Here is a 17,158-nt window from a genome sequence, read left to right as displayed (position 1 = left end):
CAGACCGACTCCTTGGTCCTGCATCTAGGTATATTTAACAGACCGACTCCTTGGTCCTGCATCTAGGTATATTTAAACAGACCGACTCCTTGGTCCTGCATCTAGGTATATTTAACAGACCGACTCCTTGGTCCAGCATCTAGGTATATTTAAACAGACCGACTCCTTGGTCCTGCATCTAGGTATATTGAAACAGACCGACTCCTTGGTCCAGCATCTAGGTATATTTAACAGACCGACTCCTTGGTCCAGCATGTAGGTATATTTAAACAGACCGACTCCTTGGTCCAGCATCTAGGTATATTTAAACAGACCGACTCCTTGGTCCAGCATCTAGGTATATTTAAACAGACCGACTCCTTGGTCCTGCATCTAGGTATATTTAAACAGACCGACTCCTTGATCCTGCATCTAGGTACATTAAACAGACCGACTCCTTGGTCCTGCATCTAGGTACATTAAACAGACCGACTCCTTGGTCCTGCATCTAGGTATATTTAAACAGACCGACTCCTTGGTCCTGCATCTAGGTATATTTAAACAGACCGACTCCTTGGTCCTGCATCTAGGTATATTTAAACAGACCGACTCCTTGGTCCTGCATCTAGGTACATTAAACAGACCGACTCCTTGGTCCTGCATCTAGGTATATTTAAACAGACCGACTCCTTGGTCCTGCATCTAGGTATATTTAAACAGACCGACTCCTTGGTCCTGCATCTAGGTATATTTAAACAGACCGACTCCTTGGTCCTGCATCTAGGTATATTTAACAGACCGACTCCTTGGTCCTGCATCTAGGTACATTAAACAGACCGACTCCTTGGCATTGGAGAACCCTCACTGTATGAAAGGTGCATGTCTATCAGATAAGAGGGGGCACGGCAGTGCCTTAAAAGTTACGTGTAAGATCTTGACATCAGATTGATACTTTACAGGCAGTTAATGTAGTGCAGAGAAGTTCTCCTAACTACCAATATAAATTCTCCCCGTACATTTCCTTTGTTATGATGCAACAAGCAGCCTGGTCTCAGAGAAAAACCTATAAAATCTCCAAGATGTATGATCAGTTTACATCATCCAATTCGTGTGATATTGTACGACCAGGTAAGACGTATAATACTATACGTCCTCTAATTTGTATTATATTGTACGGCTGCTATTATATACAGAATGTAATCTAAAGTAAGGTAATGGATTATAAGAAATGGAGAGGCACAGATTTACATACCAAATCTTGGGAATTGCCCTGAAGCTAGATTGCACGCATGCACAAACACACACACACTCTCACAAACACACGCACACGCACATACACACACACACTCTCACAAACACACGCACACACACACACGCACAAACACACACACACTCTCACAAACACACGCACACGCACACACACACACACACTCTCACAAACACACGCACACGCACGGGGGTGTGACTAAAAGTGAAACTTAAACGAGTCTATAAACACAGATTAACAGAGAGGTTCTCATCGCAGAGCAGAGATAATCTCATCACAGAGCAGAGATAGTCTTATCACACAGCAGAGAAGAGAAGACAGACAGACAGAGGAAACCTTTACAGAGAATCACAAACAGACATAATCTACATTTCACACATCTCTCCTCCGTTCTCTGGAAGACATCTTCACTCAGTGTTAGTCCAGACACCTCCGTACGGCTCAGTTTATCAGTGACCTATCATGGCGTCTACCATGGACAGTGCCAAGATCCTCTTCTCTGTTCTGTTTCTCTACGTCTGCTACCAGGGTAAGTCCTCTCTGTTCCTGGACAGGTTGGTTACTTTATCATCATGATGGGATGCAGATATGTCTTTTTTTATGCTGTTCATTACTGGAAGACAAGGTACACAGATAAACTAGTACACACAGGTACACACACACACATGCACGCAGTGGAGTAAAGTACTTAAGTAAAAATACACTAAAGTATTACTTAAATAGTTTTTGGGGTATCTGTACTTTAATTTTGACAACTTTTATTTTTAATTCACTACATTCCTAAATAAATAATGTACTTTTTAATCCATACATTTACCATGACACCCAAAAGTATAATTTTGAATGCTTAGCGGGACAGGAAAAAGGTCCAATTCACCTACTTATCAAGAGAAGACCCCTGGTCATCTCTACTGCCTCTGATCTGACAGACTCACTAAACAGAGAAGACCCATGGTCATCCCTACTGCCTCTGATCTGACAGACTCACTAAACAGAGAACATCCCTGGTCATCTCTACTGCCTCTGATCTGACAGACTCACTAAACAGAGAAGACCCATGGTCATCCCTACTGCCTCTGATCTGACAGACTCACTAAACAGAGAACATCCCTGGTCATCTCTACTGCCTCTGATCTGACAGACTCACTAAACAGAGAAGACCCATGGTCATCCCTACTGCCTCTGATCTGACAGACTCACTCAACAGAGAACACCCCTGGTCATCTCTACTGCCTCTGATCTGACAGACTCACTAAACAGAGAACATCCCTGGTCATCCCTACTGCCTCTGATCTGGTGGACTCACTAAACAGAGAACATCTCTGGTCATCTCTACTGCCTCTGATCTGACAGACTCCCTAAACAGAGAATATCCCTGGTCATCTCTACTGCCTCTGATCTGACAGACTCCCTAAACAGAGAATATCCCTGGTCATCTCTACTGCCTCTGATCTGGAGGACTCACTAAACAGAGAATATCCCTGGTCATCCCTACTGCCTCTGATCTGACAGACTCCCTAAACAGAGAACATCCCTGGTCATCCCTACTGCCTCTGATCTGGAGGACTCACTAAACAGAGAACATCCCTGGTCATCCCTTCTGCCTCTGACCTGACAGACTCACTAAACAGAGAACATCCCTGGTCATCCCTACTGTCTCTGATCTGACAGACTCACTAAACACACATGCTTAGTTTGTAGATGATGTTAGAGTGTCCCCCTTTGCTATCTGTACATTTAAAAAGCAAGAAAATTGTGCCGTCTGGTTTTCTGAATATAAGGAATTTTAAAAGATTTATAGTTTTACTTTTGAAACTTAAGTATATTTTAGCAATTACATGTATTTTTGATACTTAAGTATATTTAAAAACAAAATACCTTTAGACTTTCTCAGGTAGTATTTTACTAGGTAACTTTCACTTTTACTCGAGTCATTTTCTATTAAGGTATCTTTACCTTTACTCAAGTATGACAATTGGGTACTTTTTCCAACACTGCACGCACACGCACACACACAAACACACACACACGCACACAAACACACACAAACACACACACAAACACACACAAACACACACAAACGCACACACACGAACACTAGAAAATGCTTCCATGGTGGGAATCCCCAGGCAGACAGCATCCATCCTTACCTAGTGTCTCTTTATCTCTCTCTCTTATCAATCTTAAACAATTTCTCTCTCTCTCTCTCTCTCTCTCTCTCTCTCTCTCTCTCTCTCTGTGTGTGTGTGTGTGTGTGTGTGTGTGTGTGTGTGTGTGTGGGCGCGCTGCACTTGACTCAAAGGCCCTTCCATAGAAACATCCACATTTTGGACTGAAATAGCAAGGATAACATTGGACAGTGTCAATGACCCTGTTTCCCACTACTATACTACATCAACCCTGAGACACTCAAGCCATAACTAATCATGGTCACAGCGAAGGGAGTATTACATTTCAAATGTAGGCTAAAACCCATTCAAAACTAGTATTTCATATTTCAGTTGTGGGATACCCAAATCTCTCCCACAAGGACACACTGTAATATGTGTGACATATTCACCTCCGGTTCTCTCCCTCCTTTCTGTTTCCTGTCCTCCCTCTTTGTCACACGTTGTTCTTTTGACTCAGTGCTCTGTGTCCTATCCCCCCATCTGTTTCCTATCCCCCTTCGGTCTCCTATCCCTCCCTCGGGCTCCTATCCCTCCATCGGTCTCCTATCCCTCCCTCGGTCTCCTATCCCTCCATCAGTCTCCTATCCCTCCCTCGGTCTCCTATCCCTCCCTCGGTCTCCTATCCCTCCCTCGGTCTCCTATCCCTCCAGCTGTCTCCTGTCCCTCCCTCGGTCTCCTATCCCTCCCTCGGTCTCCTATCCCTCCCTCGGTCTCCTATCCCTCCCTCGGTCTCCTATCCCTCCCTCGGTCTCCTATCCCTCCAGCTGTCTCCTATCCCTCCCTCGGTCTCCTATCCCTCCCTCGGTCTCCTATCCCTCCCTCGGTCTCCTATCCCTCCCTCGGTCTCCTATCACTCCCTCGGTCTCCTATCCCTCCCTCGGTCTCCTATCCATCCCTCGGTCTCCTATCCCTCCAGCTGTCTCCTATCCCTCCATCGGTCTCCTAACCCTCCCTCGGTCTTCTATCCCTCCCTCGGTCTCCTATCCCTCCCTCGGTCTCCTATCCCTCCCTCGGTCTCCTATCCCTCCCTCGGTCTCCTATCCCTCCCTCGGTCTCCTATCACTCCCTCGGTCTCCTATCCCTCCCTCGGTCTCCTATCCATCCCTCGGTCTCCTATCCCTCCAGCTGTCTCCTATCCCTCCATCGGTCTCCTATCCCTCCCTCGGTCTTCTATCCCTCCCTCGGTCTCCTATCCCTCCATCGGTCTCCTATCCCTCCCTCGGTCTCCACCCCTCCCTCGGTCTCCTATCCCTCCCTCGGTCTTATATCCCTCCCTCGGTCTCCTATCCCTCCCTCGGTCTCCTATCCCCCCATCGGTCTCTTATCCCTCCAGCTGTCTCCTATCCCTCCAGCTGTCTCCTATCCCTCCAGCTGTCTCCTATCCCTCCAGCTGTCTCCTATCCCCCCATCGGTCTCCAATCCCTCCCTCGGTCTCCTATCCCTCTCTCGGTCTCCTATCCCTCCATCGGTCTCCTATCCCTCCCTCGGTCTCCTATCCCTCCATCTATCTCCTATCCCTCCCTCGGTCTCCTATCCCCCCACCGGTCTCCTATCCCTCCCTCGGTCTCCTATCCCTCCATCGGTCTCCTATCCCTCCCTCGGTCTCCTATCCCTCCATCGGTCTCCTATCCCTCCATCGGTCTCCTATCCCTCCCTCGGTCTCCTATCCCTCCATCGGTCTCCTATCCCTCCCTCGGTCTCCTATCCCTCCATCGGTCTCCTATCCCTTCCTCGGTCTCCTATCCCCCCATCGGTCTCCTATCCCTCCATCGGTCTCCTATCCCTCCCTCGGTCTCCTATCCCCCCATCGGTCTCCTATCCCTCCCTCGGTCTCCTATCCCTCCCTCGGTCTCCTATCCCTCCATCGGTCTCTTATCCCTCCCTCGGTCTCCTATCCCTCCATCGGTCTCCTATCCCTCCCTCGGTCTCCTATCCCTCCAGCTGTCTCCTATCCCTCCCTCGGTCTCCTATCCCTCCCTCGGTCTCCTATCCCTCCATCGGTCTCCTATCCCTCCCTCGGTCTCCTATCCCTCCATCGGTCTCCTATCCCTCCCTCGGTCTCCTATCCCTCCCTCGGTCTCCTATCCCTCCCTCGGTCTCCTATCCCTCCCTCGGTCTCCTATCCCTCCCTCGGTCTCCTATCCCTCCATCGGTCTCTTATCCCTCCCTCGGTCTCCTATCCCTCCATCGGTCTCCTATCCCTCCCTCGGTCTCCTATCCCCCCATCGGTCTCCTATCCCTCCAGCTGTCTCCTATCCCTCCATCGGTCTCCTGTCCCTCCATCGGTCTCCTGTCCCTCCATCGGTCTCCTGTCCCTCCATCGGTCTCCTATCCCTCCATCGGTCTCCTATCCCTCCCTCGGTCTCCTATCCCTCCCTCAGTCTCCTATCCCTCCAGCTGTCTCCTATCCCTCCATCGGTCTCCTATCCCTCCCTCGGTCTCCTATCCCTCCATCGGTCTCCTATCCCTTCCTCGGTCTCCTATCCCCCCATCGGTCTCCTATCCCTCCATCGGTCTCCTATCCCTCCCTCGGTCTCCTATCCCCCCATCGGTCTCCTATCCCCCCATCGGTCTCCTATCCCTCCATCGGTCTCCTATCCCTCCCTCGGTCTCCTGTCCCTCCATCGGTCTCCTGTCCCTCCATCGGTCTCCTGTCCCTCCATCGGTCTCCTATCCCTCCCTCGGTCTCCTATCCCTCCCTCGGTCTCCTATCCCTCCCTCGGTCTCCTATCCCTCCAGCTGTCTCCTATCCCTCCCTCGGTCTCCTATCCCTCCATCGGTCTCCTATCCCTCCCTCGGTCTCCTATCCCTCCATCGGTCTCCTATCCCTCCCTCGGTCTCCTATCCCTCCCTCGGTCTCCTATCCCTCCCTCGGTCTCCTATCCCTCCATCGGTCTCCTATCCCTCCCTCGGTCTCCTATCCCTCCATCGGTCTCCTATCCCTCCAGCTGTCTCCTTATTTCTCCATCACTAATTCTCTATAACTTTACAACATTAGTTGTTGTTGGGGCAATTATCTGCTTGACTGTTTAACAGAATTCAATGTTTTTGTAAATTCTCTTTCTCTCCTCTTTCAGTGACTCATGGCCAGATGGTGATGGACTGCTGTCTGGAGGTCAACAAAAAAGAGATCCCACAACGCATTGTCACTGGTTACCAGCCTCAGGTTAGGGGTCAAGGCTGCTCCATTGACGCCATGGTGTGAGTATCCTATTGACTGAGAGACCGGAGGTTCAGGTATTCGCTTAAAGACTTAGGCCGCGTTCCAGGCTGACCACATTGCAGTCAACTGACAGATTTCACAATGCCTGAATAAGTCTTTAACATATTAGCTAGACTCTTCAGATGATACAGCAATTGGATATCTGACTCAACAGCCAATGACATGGCATGTAACCACACGACTGCAATGAGGTCGCCCCGGAATGCCACCAGTGTCCAATCCAAAACTCTTCCTGGAGATCAGAGAGGATTGGATTGGCCTAAAAGCAGTGTGGTGAAAACTCCAACTGACGTTATGGTTGTATATAGACGATGGTCTGTACTGATGTGGTGCTTGTATTGTGTTCCAGCTTCAACACCAGAAAGGGACGTAGGCTGTGTGCCCCCACCGGCCCTGCCTGGGTTACTAACCTGATGAAACACATGGACAAGCTGATCAAGATGTGCGATGACACCAACTTCAAGGTATGCTGTTCTCACTTAGACTGCACGCTCAGTTCAACGTTTGCATTGGGCCGTACAGCATTTACAGGGATACGGCCTCTGCAGAAGTCAGGACATTCATACCTCTTGCGCTTCGCCGAGCAGCGCAGAGCTGTTTTGAATGAAGTTGTCAAGGAAGTGAGTTTGTGTTTATACAGTACCTCCCTCCCCCACCTTCTGTCAACCAATCGTGACCAACGCGGAGTTGTCTGTGTTATTGCAGCATTTGAGAGGCGCACGGCGAAGGGGATTCAGAGCTAAATTTGGCCTCTGCGTGCCTCCTGAGGCGCCATCTATAGGGAGCCTCTGACCACATATTCAGATCAAGTGTAAATGGTCTCTTAGACTCTATCTTTTAGCAACATGTTACGTTACTCTTACGTTGTGTCATTGTCCTGAAGACTAAGGGCTGGATTTAATCCTTATCGCGGACGATCTGCCAAGAAAACATGTGATAGTAATTTCTGATTGAGCCTAGACATGCAGCGTTTACAGGGAATGTGGTCTCCAGACACATTGCCTTTTTAAATTTAAATCTATCATCAACTAGGATCTTCTGCAATACGTCTGTGATTCGGATCAAATCCAGTCCTAACGTTCAAACTCCAACTGATCTAACACTGTCTGTGTGTATCTGTGTGTTTGCAGGGTAAACACTGTAAGAAGTTGATGTCCAAGCAGTCCTAAAGTCCCAATTGGACGCCCTCCCTCCACCCTCACTGCCACCTCACTGCCACCTCCACCCCCCTTCTCCTGGTCCATGGGAGTTTTTTTTTTTTAAATGAATGGAAAAATGTGATTCCTCCTACCACTAGTGCACTTTTTCAGTTTCCTTCCATCTTCAGTCTTTATCCAGCAGACCATGTTGTTTCTTCTGTCAGTTTTTACCCAGCATGCCATGTTGTTTCCTTCTGTCTTCAGTTTTTACCCAGCATGCCATGTTGTTTCCTTCTGTCTTCAGTTTTTACCCAGCAGACCATGTTGTTTCCTTCTGTCTTCAGTTTTTACCCAGCAGACCATGTTGTTTCCTTCTGTCTTCAGTTTTTACCCAGCATGCCATGTTGTTTCCTTCTGTCTTCAGTTTTTACCCAGCAGACCATGTTGTTTCCTTCTGTCTTCAGTTTTTACCCAGCAGACCATGTTGTTTCCTTCTGTCTTCAGTTTTTACCCAGCATGCCATGTTGTTTCCTTCTGTCTTCAGTTTTTACCCAGCAGACCATGTTGTTTCCTTCTGTCTTCAGTTTTTAACCAGCAGACCATGTTGTTTCCTTCTGTCTTCAGTTTTTACCCAGCATGCCATGTTGTTTCCTTCTGTCTTCAGTTTTTACCCAGCAGACCATGTTGTTTCCTTCTGTCTTCAGTTTTTACCCAGCAGACCATGTTTTTTTCTTCTGTCTTCAGTTTTTACCCAGCATGCCATGTTGTTTCCTTCTGTCTTCAGTTTTTACCCAGCAGACCATGTTGTTTCCTTCTGTCTTCAGTTTTTACCCAGCAGACCATGTTGTTTCTCAGTGGCACATTCATGTACTATATCTTTTATATATTTTATGTGACAAAATGATAAATAACATTCCAGAAAGAGTAAATTAGCTTTGATTCCACCTGGGAACCTTAAAGCTACAGTCTGGGATTGGAAAAGTAATAAAACAACTATTTTATTAACATGTATTTAATCAGGGGAGCCACATTGAGACCAGGGACTCATTTTCAATGGCGCCTTTAGATCACAAAGCTATAACGTGTTTAGCTAGCTGATATGTGAAATACCTATCCAGGCAAGTTAAGGTTTCAGCAACGCCTGGGCTGAGGAGAGTGCCCTATAGCTTTAAGGTCATAAGTCAGGGGTTAAAGGTCAGGGGTCAAAATGTACTGGCAGCTGGTTCAAACACCCATCTTTAAATTAAACTCAGAGACAATCAAACATTTGCTAACTTTTTGTGAACTTTGCATTTAATTAATATATATTTTTCATTGATCTTTTTAACAATGACTGTCAAATCAAGATTTTCAGTGAACTTGAATTCATTTTTTAATTAAATGAGACCTTTAATGACTAACCTCAAAAGGTAAAATATTGTAGTTCATTGATACCTTGCTCTTGTCTATTTTGATGGATTAAACTGTGAGTAGATTAAATTAAAGGAACTGTAAAGTGACTGGTCCATTTATGGGTGTAACATTTATAAAACGTGTTGTGGTCCCTAGCTACAGTTATTGATGCAGGTTTAGAGTGCATCCTAATTGGCACCCTATGCGCCCTATGGGTCCTGGTTAAAATAAGTGCACTATGGAGGGAATATGTTGGGATACGGATAAGTTTGATTAAGATATCAGACATTGATTTGAGAGTCCAGATAAAAGTCCCCAGAATCAAAAAAAAAAATCCATCTTTATCTACACTGTTTAAGATTGCTGCATATTTTTTTACATCTAAGGGCTATTTCCAAAAGCCTATTCCAACCCTATTCCACAAAGAAAGGCATGTGAAAGCTAAAGCCTTACCAAAATAGAGGCTACAGCCAAACAAAAGAAGAAGTTATGGCAAACAAGAGTAGAGTTCAGCCACCTTGTGATTAGAAATCTGTGAACTGAGAGACAACAAAGAATACTGGAACACACACACTAAATGGGAACTGGGCCAGACTGTAGGAGTATTGCTTCATACCACATTTGCAACATTTAAAAGGTGTGTTTTTCCATAGAACTCCAGGCTATGACATCTGGGAGTTTTCCCACCTTTGGGAGCGATGAAAGAAAACATTGGGGAACACAATACGTCAGAATACACAGTTAATAGTATTTTTCTTTAGGAGGTGTGTGCAAACATCTTGAGAATGGGGGTGGATGGGAAAAACCGGCATGTCATGACTTCCTTTCCAGCGAAGGGGTTCACGCATCCTGTTTTCCTTCTAGCATGTCATCTAGATTGACAATTAATTACAAGTCCATAACATGTTGTGCCGTTAAATGAAACACACAATAAGATAATAATATAATAATAATAAATAATAATAATAATATAATAATAATAAATAATAATAATAAATAATAATAATAATATAATAATAATAAATAATTATAATAATATAATAATAATAAATAATAATAATAATAAATAATAATAATAATATAATAATAATATAATAATATAATAATAATAAATAATAATAATAATAAATAATAATAATAATAAATAATAATAATAATAATAATATAATAATAATAAATAATAATAATAATAAATAATAATAATAATAAATAATAATAATAATACATAATAATAATAATAAATAATAATAATAATATAATAATAATAAATAATAATAATAATAAATAATAATAATAATAAATAATAATAATAATAAATAATAATAATATTATAATAATAATAAATAATAATAATAATAAATAATAATAATAATATAATAATAAATAATAATAATAATAAATAATAATAATAATATAATAATAATAAATAATAATAATAATAAATAATAATAATAATATAATAATAATAAATAATAATAATAATACATAATAATAATATAATAATAAATAATAATAATAATAAATAATAATAATAATAATAATAATATAATAATAATAATAATAATATAATAATAATAATAATAATATAATAATAATAACTTTATCCTCGTGGGGAAGTTTTGGTTGCGGCTCTGTGCACAATGGAAGATTATCCTCTGTATAAAGACAGAGGATAAATACAAGTAGGAAATGCATTCATTTCCCACAACTGTTTACACCCGTTTGCTGAATCTTTGGGCCATTTTCCCCCCAAACCACTAAATATAAAACGCTACAAATCTCTAGCAAAAGCAAACGCTACATTGAAAACTGTTCTCTTTACAAAATGTTTTTATTTTGCAACACGCCACATGAATAGAGGTGTCTACCAACACACTGATGTGTTCAACACAAATAACTACTATGAATAGAGCTGTCTACCAACACACTGATGTGTTCAACACAAAACACTACTATGAATAGAGCTGTCTACCAACACACTGATGTGTTCAACACAAATAACTACTATGAATAGAGCTGTCTACCAACACACTGATGTGTTCAACACAAAACACTACTATGAATAGAGCTGTCTACCAACACACTGATGTGTTCAACACAAACCACTACTATGAATAGAGCTGTCTACCAACACACTGATGTGTTCAACACAAAACACTACTATGAATAGAGCTGTCTACCAACACACTGATGTGTTCAACACAAACCACTACTATGAATAGAGCTGTCTACCAACACACTGATGTGTTCAACACAAACCACTACTATGAATAGAGCTGTCTACCAACACACTGATGTGTTCAACACAAAACACTACTATGAATAGAGCTGTCTACCAACACACTGATGTGTTCAACACAAAACACTACTATGAATAGAGCTGTCTACCAACACACTGATGTGTTCAACACAAACCACTACTATGAATAGAGCTGTCTACCAACACACTGATGTGTTCAACACAAACCACTACTATGAATATCCCATCAGTTATGTCTTTTGCATTTTCAGTGTGACACTGTAGCCGGTTGTAAAATATTGTTACAGTCATGTATGACTACGCAAATATACATAAATAAAACACTCAAATGCACTACAGTAACAAAAACATTGTAATTGATTTCCAAAATATAGTATTTTTGAACACTTGTGTTTGGCACCCTATGTATCACTTACCCAAGAGGAGAAAACCAGGAAAACAATTCAGTAAGATAAAGGGCTTTCTGTACAAGAACAAAAAATGAAAGTAGCTCATTCTTTAAAAAAATCTAAAAACAAAGACAAAAATGCATGCAAAATGTAAGAATAGAAGACATTAGGCTGCATCCTGCCTCCTATTTTGGTCTGACCACAGTACCTCATCTACATCACAAGCCATGTTCTCCCTGGCTCAACAGCACCTCATCTACATCACAAGCCATGTTCTCCCTGGCTCAACAGCACCTCATCTACATCACAAGCCATGTTCTCCCTGGCTCAACAGCACCTCATCTACATCACAAGCCATGTTCTCCCTGGCTAAACAGCACCTCATCTACATCACAAGCCATGTTCTCCCTGGCTCAACAGCACCTCATCTACATCACAAGCCATGTTCTCCCTGGCTCAACAGCACCTCATCTACATCACAAGCCATGTTCTCCCTGGCTCAACAGCACCTCATCTACATCACAAGCCATGTTCTCCCTGGCTCAACAGCACCTCATCTACATCACAAGCCATGTTCTCCCTGGCTCAACAGCACCTCATCTACATCACAAGCCATGTTCTCCCTGGCTCAACAGCACCTCATCTACATCACAAGCCATGTTCTCCCTGGCTCAACAGCACCTCATCTACATCACAAGCCATGTTCTCCCTGGCTCAACAGCACCTCATCTACATCACAAGCCATGTTCTCCCTGGCTAAACAGCAGAGAAAGACTCTTCTGGAGTGACGGATCCAGCCGCCCAAAGCCCCCACATCAACGTCACCACATCCATCCTCCATTGCCTGGAGAAGAGGCAGGCGTGCAAGGGGATGGCGGTCACACACCTTCCATCACCATGCCGAAAAAAAACTCTTCAATTGTGTGTAGGAATGGGGAATATGGTGGGAGGTATAGAACAATACATTGTGGGTGGTTAATGAACCAGTTGCGGACCAGAGCAGCCCGGTGGAAACTCACGTTAACCCTCTGAGTTTTGCTCAAATGGCACCCTGTAGACCGGTTTCAGCCGAATTCGGTTGAATTGTAATACACAGTCCAATGTAGAAAAGCCCACCTGGTGAATGTTATTGAATATTGTTTTGTCTGCAATGATGTGGTTCTGGATTTCTCGTAGTCTAATGGTATTGTTTGCCACCACCATGTTCACACTAGCCGGTCTCCTGTTCTGGTGTGAACAGCCGGTGTCTTCCATCATGGCCTGGCCATCTCTCAGTTCTGAACAAGACCCAAACATGATTGGTTACAGTAAGATAAAATAATCTATTTTCTTTCAATATGAAATGACATTACCGTAACATTGGCCAACAACCACTGGGTAACATAGGCCTACTGATATGTCGGACTACAGTATAAATACATAAAGACCATAGAGTATATAGTAGGCAACTTACCGGATCTCATTTCTAAATGTACAGATGATAGATGCAACCGTGTAGCGGCTCAGGTTGGGCTGAACTCTCTGCCCAGCCTCCCTCATACTCAATCCATGGATGAGCACATGGTCAACCAATGAGGCCCTGATCTCATCTGAGACAACTGTCCTCGTCTCACTCCCTTCACCTCCAGCTCTTTCTTCACCATTGACTTCCATTTTCCTCCAGAACAGCAGAGCTCATCTGTGGCCTTTTATAGTGCTAAAGCTCTGATTTCTAAGTGAACAACTTAGCAGCTAGTGTTTACACCTGTGAGGAGTGGGTGTTGCCAACTAGTATATAGAGCTTGGCATTGGGATCGGTGTTGCTTTCCAAAGGAACTAAAGAGATCTTCATTTTGAATGTTGTGCCTCATGTAGAGAACTGTGTGTAATGTTTTGCAAAAAAGTGTGATATATAATTGAAAACTGAGTGTAAAGCAGGAATTGTGCTTGCACGCACGCACGCACGCACGCACACACACACACACACACACACACACACACACACACACACACACACACACACACACACACACACACACACACACACACACACACGAAAACACTTCTACAGTAATTGAACACCAATTAGTCTGAACCTTACCACTACAAATAGACCTCAGGTAAGATCACCTCTTTGGTGAGAACTTTACAAACATGGAGGCAGTGAGAGGCAAAGGCAGAGGCCAAAGGGCACCAATAGACGGAGACATATTTCCGACAACATTAAGGGCAACTTTGGTGGACCGTGTCATAAATCATGGCCTTTACGATGAGAGTCCAGCCCAACCTGAGTCGCTACACGGTAGCATCCAGAATACGGACATTTAGACTGGAGAACAGATATGTCTTCAACTTTCTACACCAGACTGTACCTATGGAATTGTTGCACATCAATCTGCATCACAGTATAATGTAGTCCTACAATATTAGGTCTATACTCAGTGAACATAAAAAATAGGTATAGTGCTGTGAAGTACATGTAATACCGTTGTGACGTTACTGTGTACAGTATTACACTACAGTACGTAAAAAAAATAAACTAACCAATTCAATGACATTCTTGCATTTTCTACAGAACTGGGTGGAAGATGACGTCTGTTCTTCATGAACAGGAACTGGCCGTTGTCAATCTAGTGTTGGCAAACCATACCATCTGCCTACATAAACCACAAGAGCAAATCATCACAGAACCCACAGCATTCCATAATATCAACCGCGTCAGTATGTCGACACTCTGCCGCATCTTGCGTCAACAACAACTTACAATGAAGTAGCTGTACAGGGCTAATCTGAGAGGAACAGCATTAGTCAGACCTTTGCTATGATTATGTGGAAGTAAGTGTCACTGTACTATACTGTGATACAGTAATGGCAGGAGATTGTTTCAATGCAGTGCCAATAGGACACATTCAGGCAGCATTATGTGACCTAGGCACAAAGTCTACATTTTCACACAAGGATGGGGGGTGTGGGGGGCACACCTGCCTTGCCTTGCCTGTTGTAGTTTTGACTGAATGTGTCTGACCCAACCCACCTCCCACCCCCCATCCTTGTGTGAAAATGTAGACTTTGTAGTCCTGTGTTTTAAGTTACACCGCGGTACAGCATCTTCTGTTAGAGACCTGGGCTTCGATGCAGCCGCCTCATGAGTTTATTTTCCATTGAAGCTGGGTTCAATCTAGCTAAAACCAGGCGTCGGGGCCAAAATGTTACAGGCCAAAGAGCCGTTGTGAATGTCCCTGGGCAGCACGGGGGGGAAATATCACCTTGTGTGCCGCCTTTAGTCTGCAAGGAATTCTCCATCACTATGCCACCCTCGGTCCCTACAATACTGCACACATAATCATATTTCTGGATGTATCACCATGCCACCCTCGGTCCCTACAATACTGCAACACATAATCATATTTCTGGATGTATCACCATGCCACCCTCGGTCCCTACAATACTGCAACACATAATCATATTTCTGGATGTATCACCATGCCACCCTCGGTCCCTACAATACTGCAACACATAATCATATTTCTGGATGTATCACCATGCCACCCTCGGTCCCTACAATACTGCAACACATAATCATATTTCTGGATGTATCACCATGTCACCCTCGGTCCCTACAATACTGCAACACATAATCATATTTCTGGATGTATCACCATGCCACCCTCGGTCCCTACAATACTGCAACACATAATCATATTGTTAGTTTCCACCGGGCTGCTCTGGTCAGGGACTGGTTCACCAACCACAATAACTTCACATTTGTATACTTGCCCCCCTCACTCCCTATTTCTCAATCTGATTGAGGAATTATTTTCGGCTTGGGGTTGGAAAGTGTTTGACCGCCAACCACAACCGCCTGCCTCTTCTGTAAACAATGGAAGAGGCATGCAGAGACATTGAGGTGGACACAGTCCAGGGTTGGATACGGCACGCAATGCAACATTTTATCCAGGGATGACGTTGCTTGTGACGTGGATGAGGTGATGTGGCCAGACCCTAACAGAAGGCAGGATCCATAAACCGTCCTGTCCTGTCACGTTCTGACCTTTATTTCAGTTGTTTTGTCATTATTTAGTATGGTCAGGGCGTGAGTTGGGGTGGGCAGTCTATGTTTGTTTTTCTATGATTTGGGGATTTCTATGTTTCGGCCTAGTATGGTTCTCAATCAGAGGCAGGTGTCATTAGTTGTCTCTGATTGAGAATCATACTTAGGTAGCCTGGGTTGCACTGTTTGTTTGTGGGTGATTGTCTATGTTGATTGCTTGTGTCAGCACAGTTCTCATTAGCTTCACGGTCGTTATTTCGTTTATTGTTTTTGTACAGTGTGTTTCCGTGTCTGTGTTTTTCACCACACGGTACTGTTTTGGGTTTCGTTCGTTCCACATTTATTGTTTTTGTATTTCAGTCGTGTTCATGTGTAGTACTTCTTATTAAAAGAACCATGGACACTTACCACGCCGCATATTGGTCCTCCGATCCTTCTCGCCTCTCCTCTTCGGAAGAAGAGGAGGAAATCCCTGACAACTCCATCTCTTACAATCCCTTTTACAATACTTTTGTTTACCACTGTAGTTATTTTTCTTTCTGTGAGTTTACAGTAATGTATTGTATTGATTACTGTAATGTAATTCTACTGTATTTTTTTGTTGTTGTAAAGCCTTTCTATTTTTGTGTTCATTGAAATGTGAGTAGATGTTCTGGAACAATCTTTAACAGAAGCCTGTGTATGAAAACATCAAAGGTATACAAAGTACGGAAGACGCTAGTGTTTTGTATGAAAGTACATCAGTGTGTTGCTGCTTTGGAAGAGTAATTCAAATGGTGCATGTGTGTATCATTTTGTAGCAAAAAATGCCCTTTTGAAAAACGATTGTTAGGTTTTGTTTGCAGAGTTGTCACATTCTGACCTTGTTTTGTCTTTATTTAGTATGGTCAGGGCGTGAGTTGGGGGTGAGTTGGGGTGGGCAGTCTATGTTTGTTTTTCTATGTTTGGTTTCTGTGTTCGGCCTAGTATGGTTCTCAATCAGAGGCAGGTGTCGTTAGTTGTCTCTGATTGAGAATCATACTTAGGTAGCCCTTTTCCACCTGTGTTTTCGTGGGTGTTTGTTTTCCGTGTCAGTGTTTGTCGCGGGACTGTTTTGTTTATGCACGTTATTTTTGTTTTGTTCGAGTGTTCAGTTGTTTTTTGTGACTAAATCATTATGGACACTGTGTTTTGGTCAGATCCTTGCTACACCTCAGACGAAGAGGAGGAAATCCATTACAAGAGTTTCATTTTGACATAGAAGTGAGATGTTATTCTCCAAGTGTTGTGTCTTATTTGGCTTGTGTGTTGAGATGACACAATGAGGCA

General features: G+C 43.6%; 1 protein-coding gene across 1 annotated transcript; it reads left to right on the top strand.

Moving 5' to 3' along the window:
• The first annotated feature begins 1,473 nt into the window (after positions 1-1,473).
• Positions 1,474-9,261, top strand: LOC110536449 (C-C motif chemokine 19). The gene is made up of 4 exons (XM_036936451.1): positions 1,474-1,775; positions 6,495-6,618; positions 6,990-7,104; positions 7,771-9,261. The coding sequence occupies exons 1-4, from the start codon at positions 1,709-1,711 to the stop codon at positions 7,807-7,809; spliced, it is 345 nt and encodes a 114-aa protein (XP_036792346.1). The 5' UTR covers positions 1,474-1,708; the 3' UTR covers positions 7,810-9,261.
• The last annotated feature ends 7,897 nt before the right edge of the window (positions 9,262-17,158 follow it).

This window comes from Oncorhynchus mykiss, chromosome 11, assembly GCF_013265735.2.
Source record: "Oncorhynchus mykiss isolate Arlee chromosome 11, USDA_OmykA_1.1, whole genome shotgun sequence".
Taxonomy (NCBI): Eukaryota; Metazoa; Chordata; class Actinopteri; order Salmoniformes; family Salmonidae; genus Oncorhynchus; species Oncorhynchus mykiss.
This window is presented reverse-complemented; position numbering and strand designations above follow the sequence as displayed.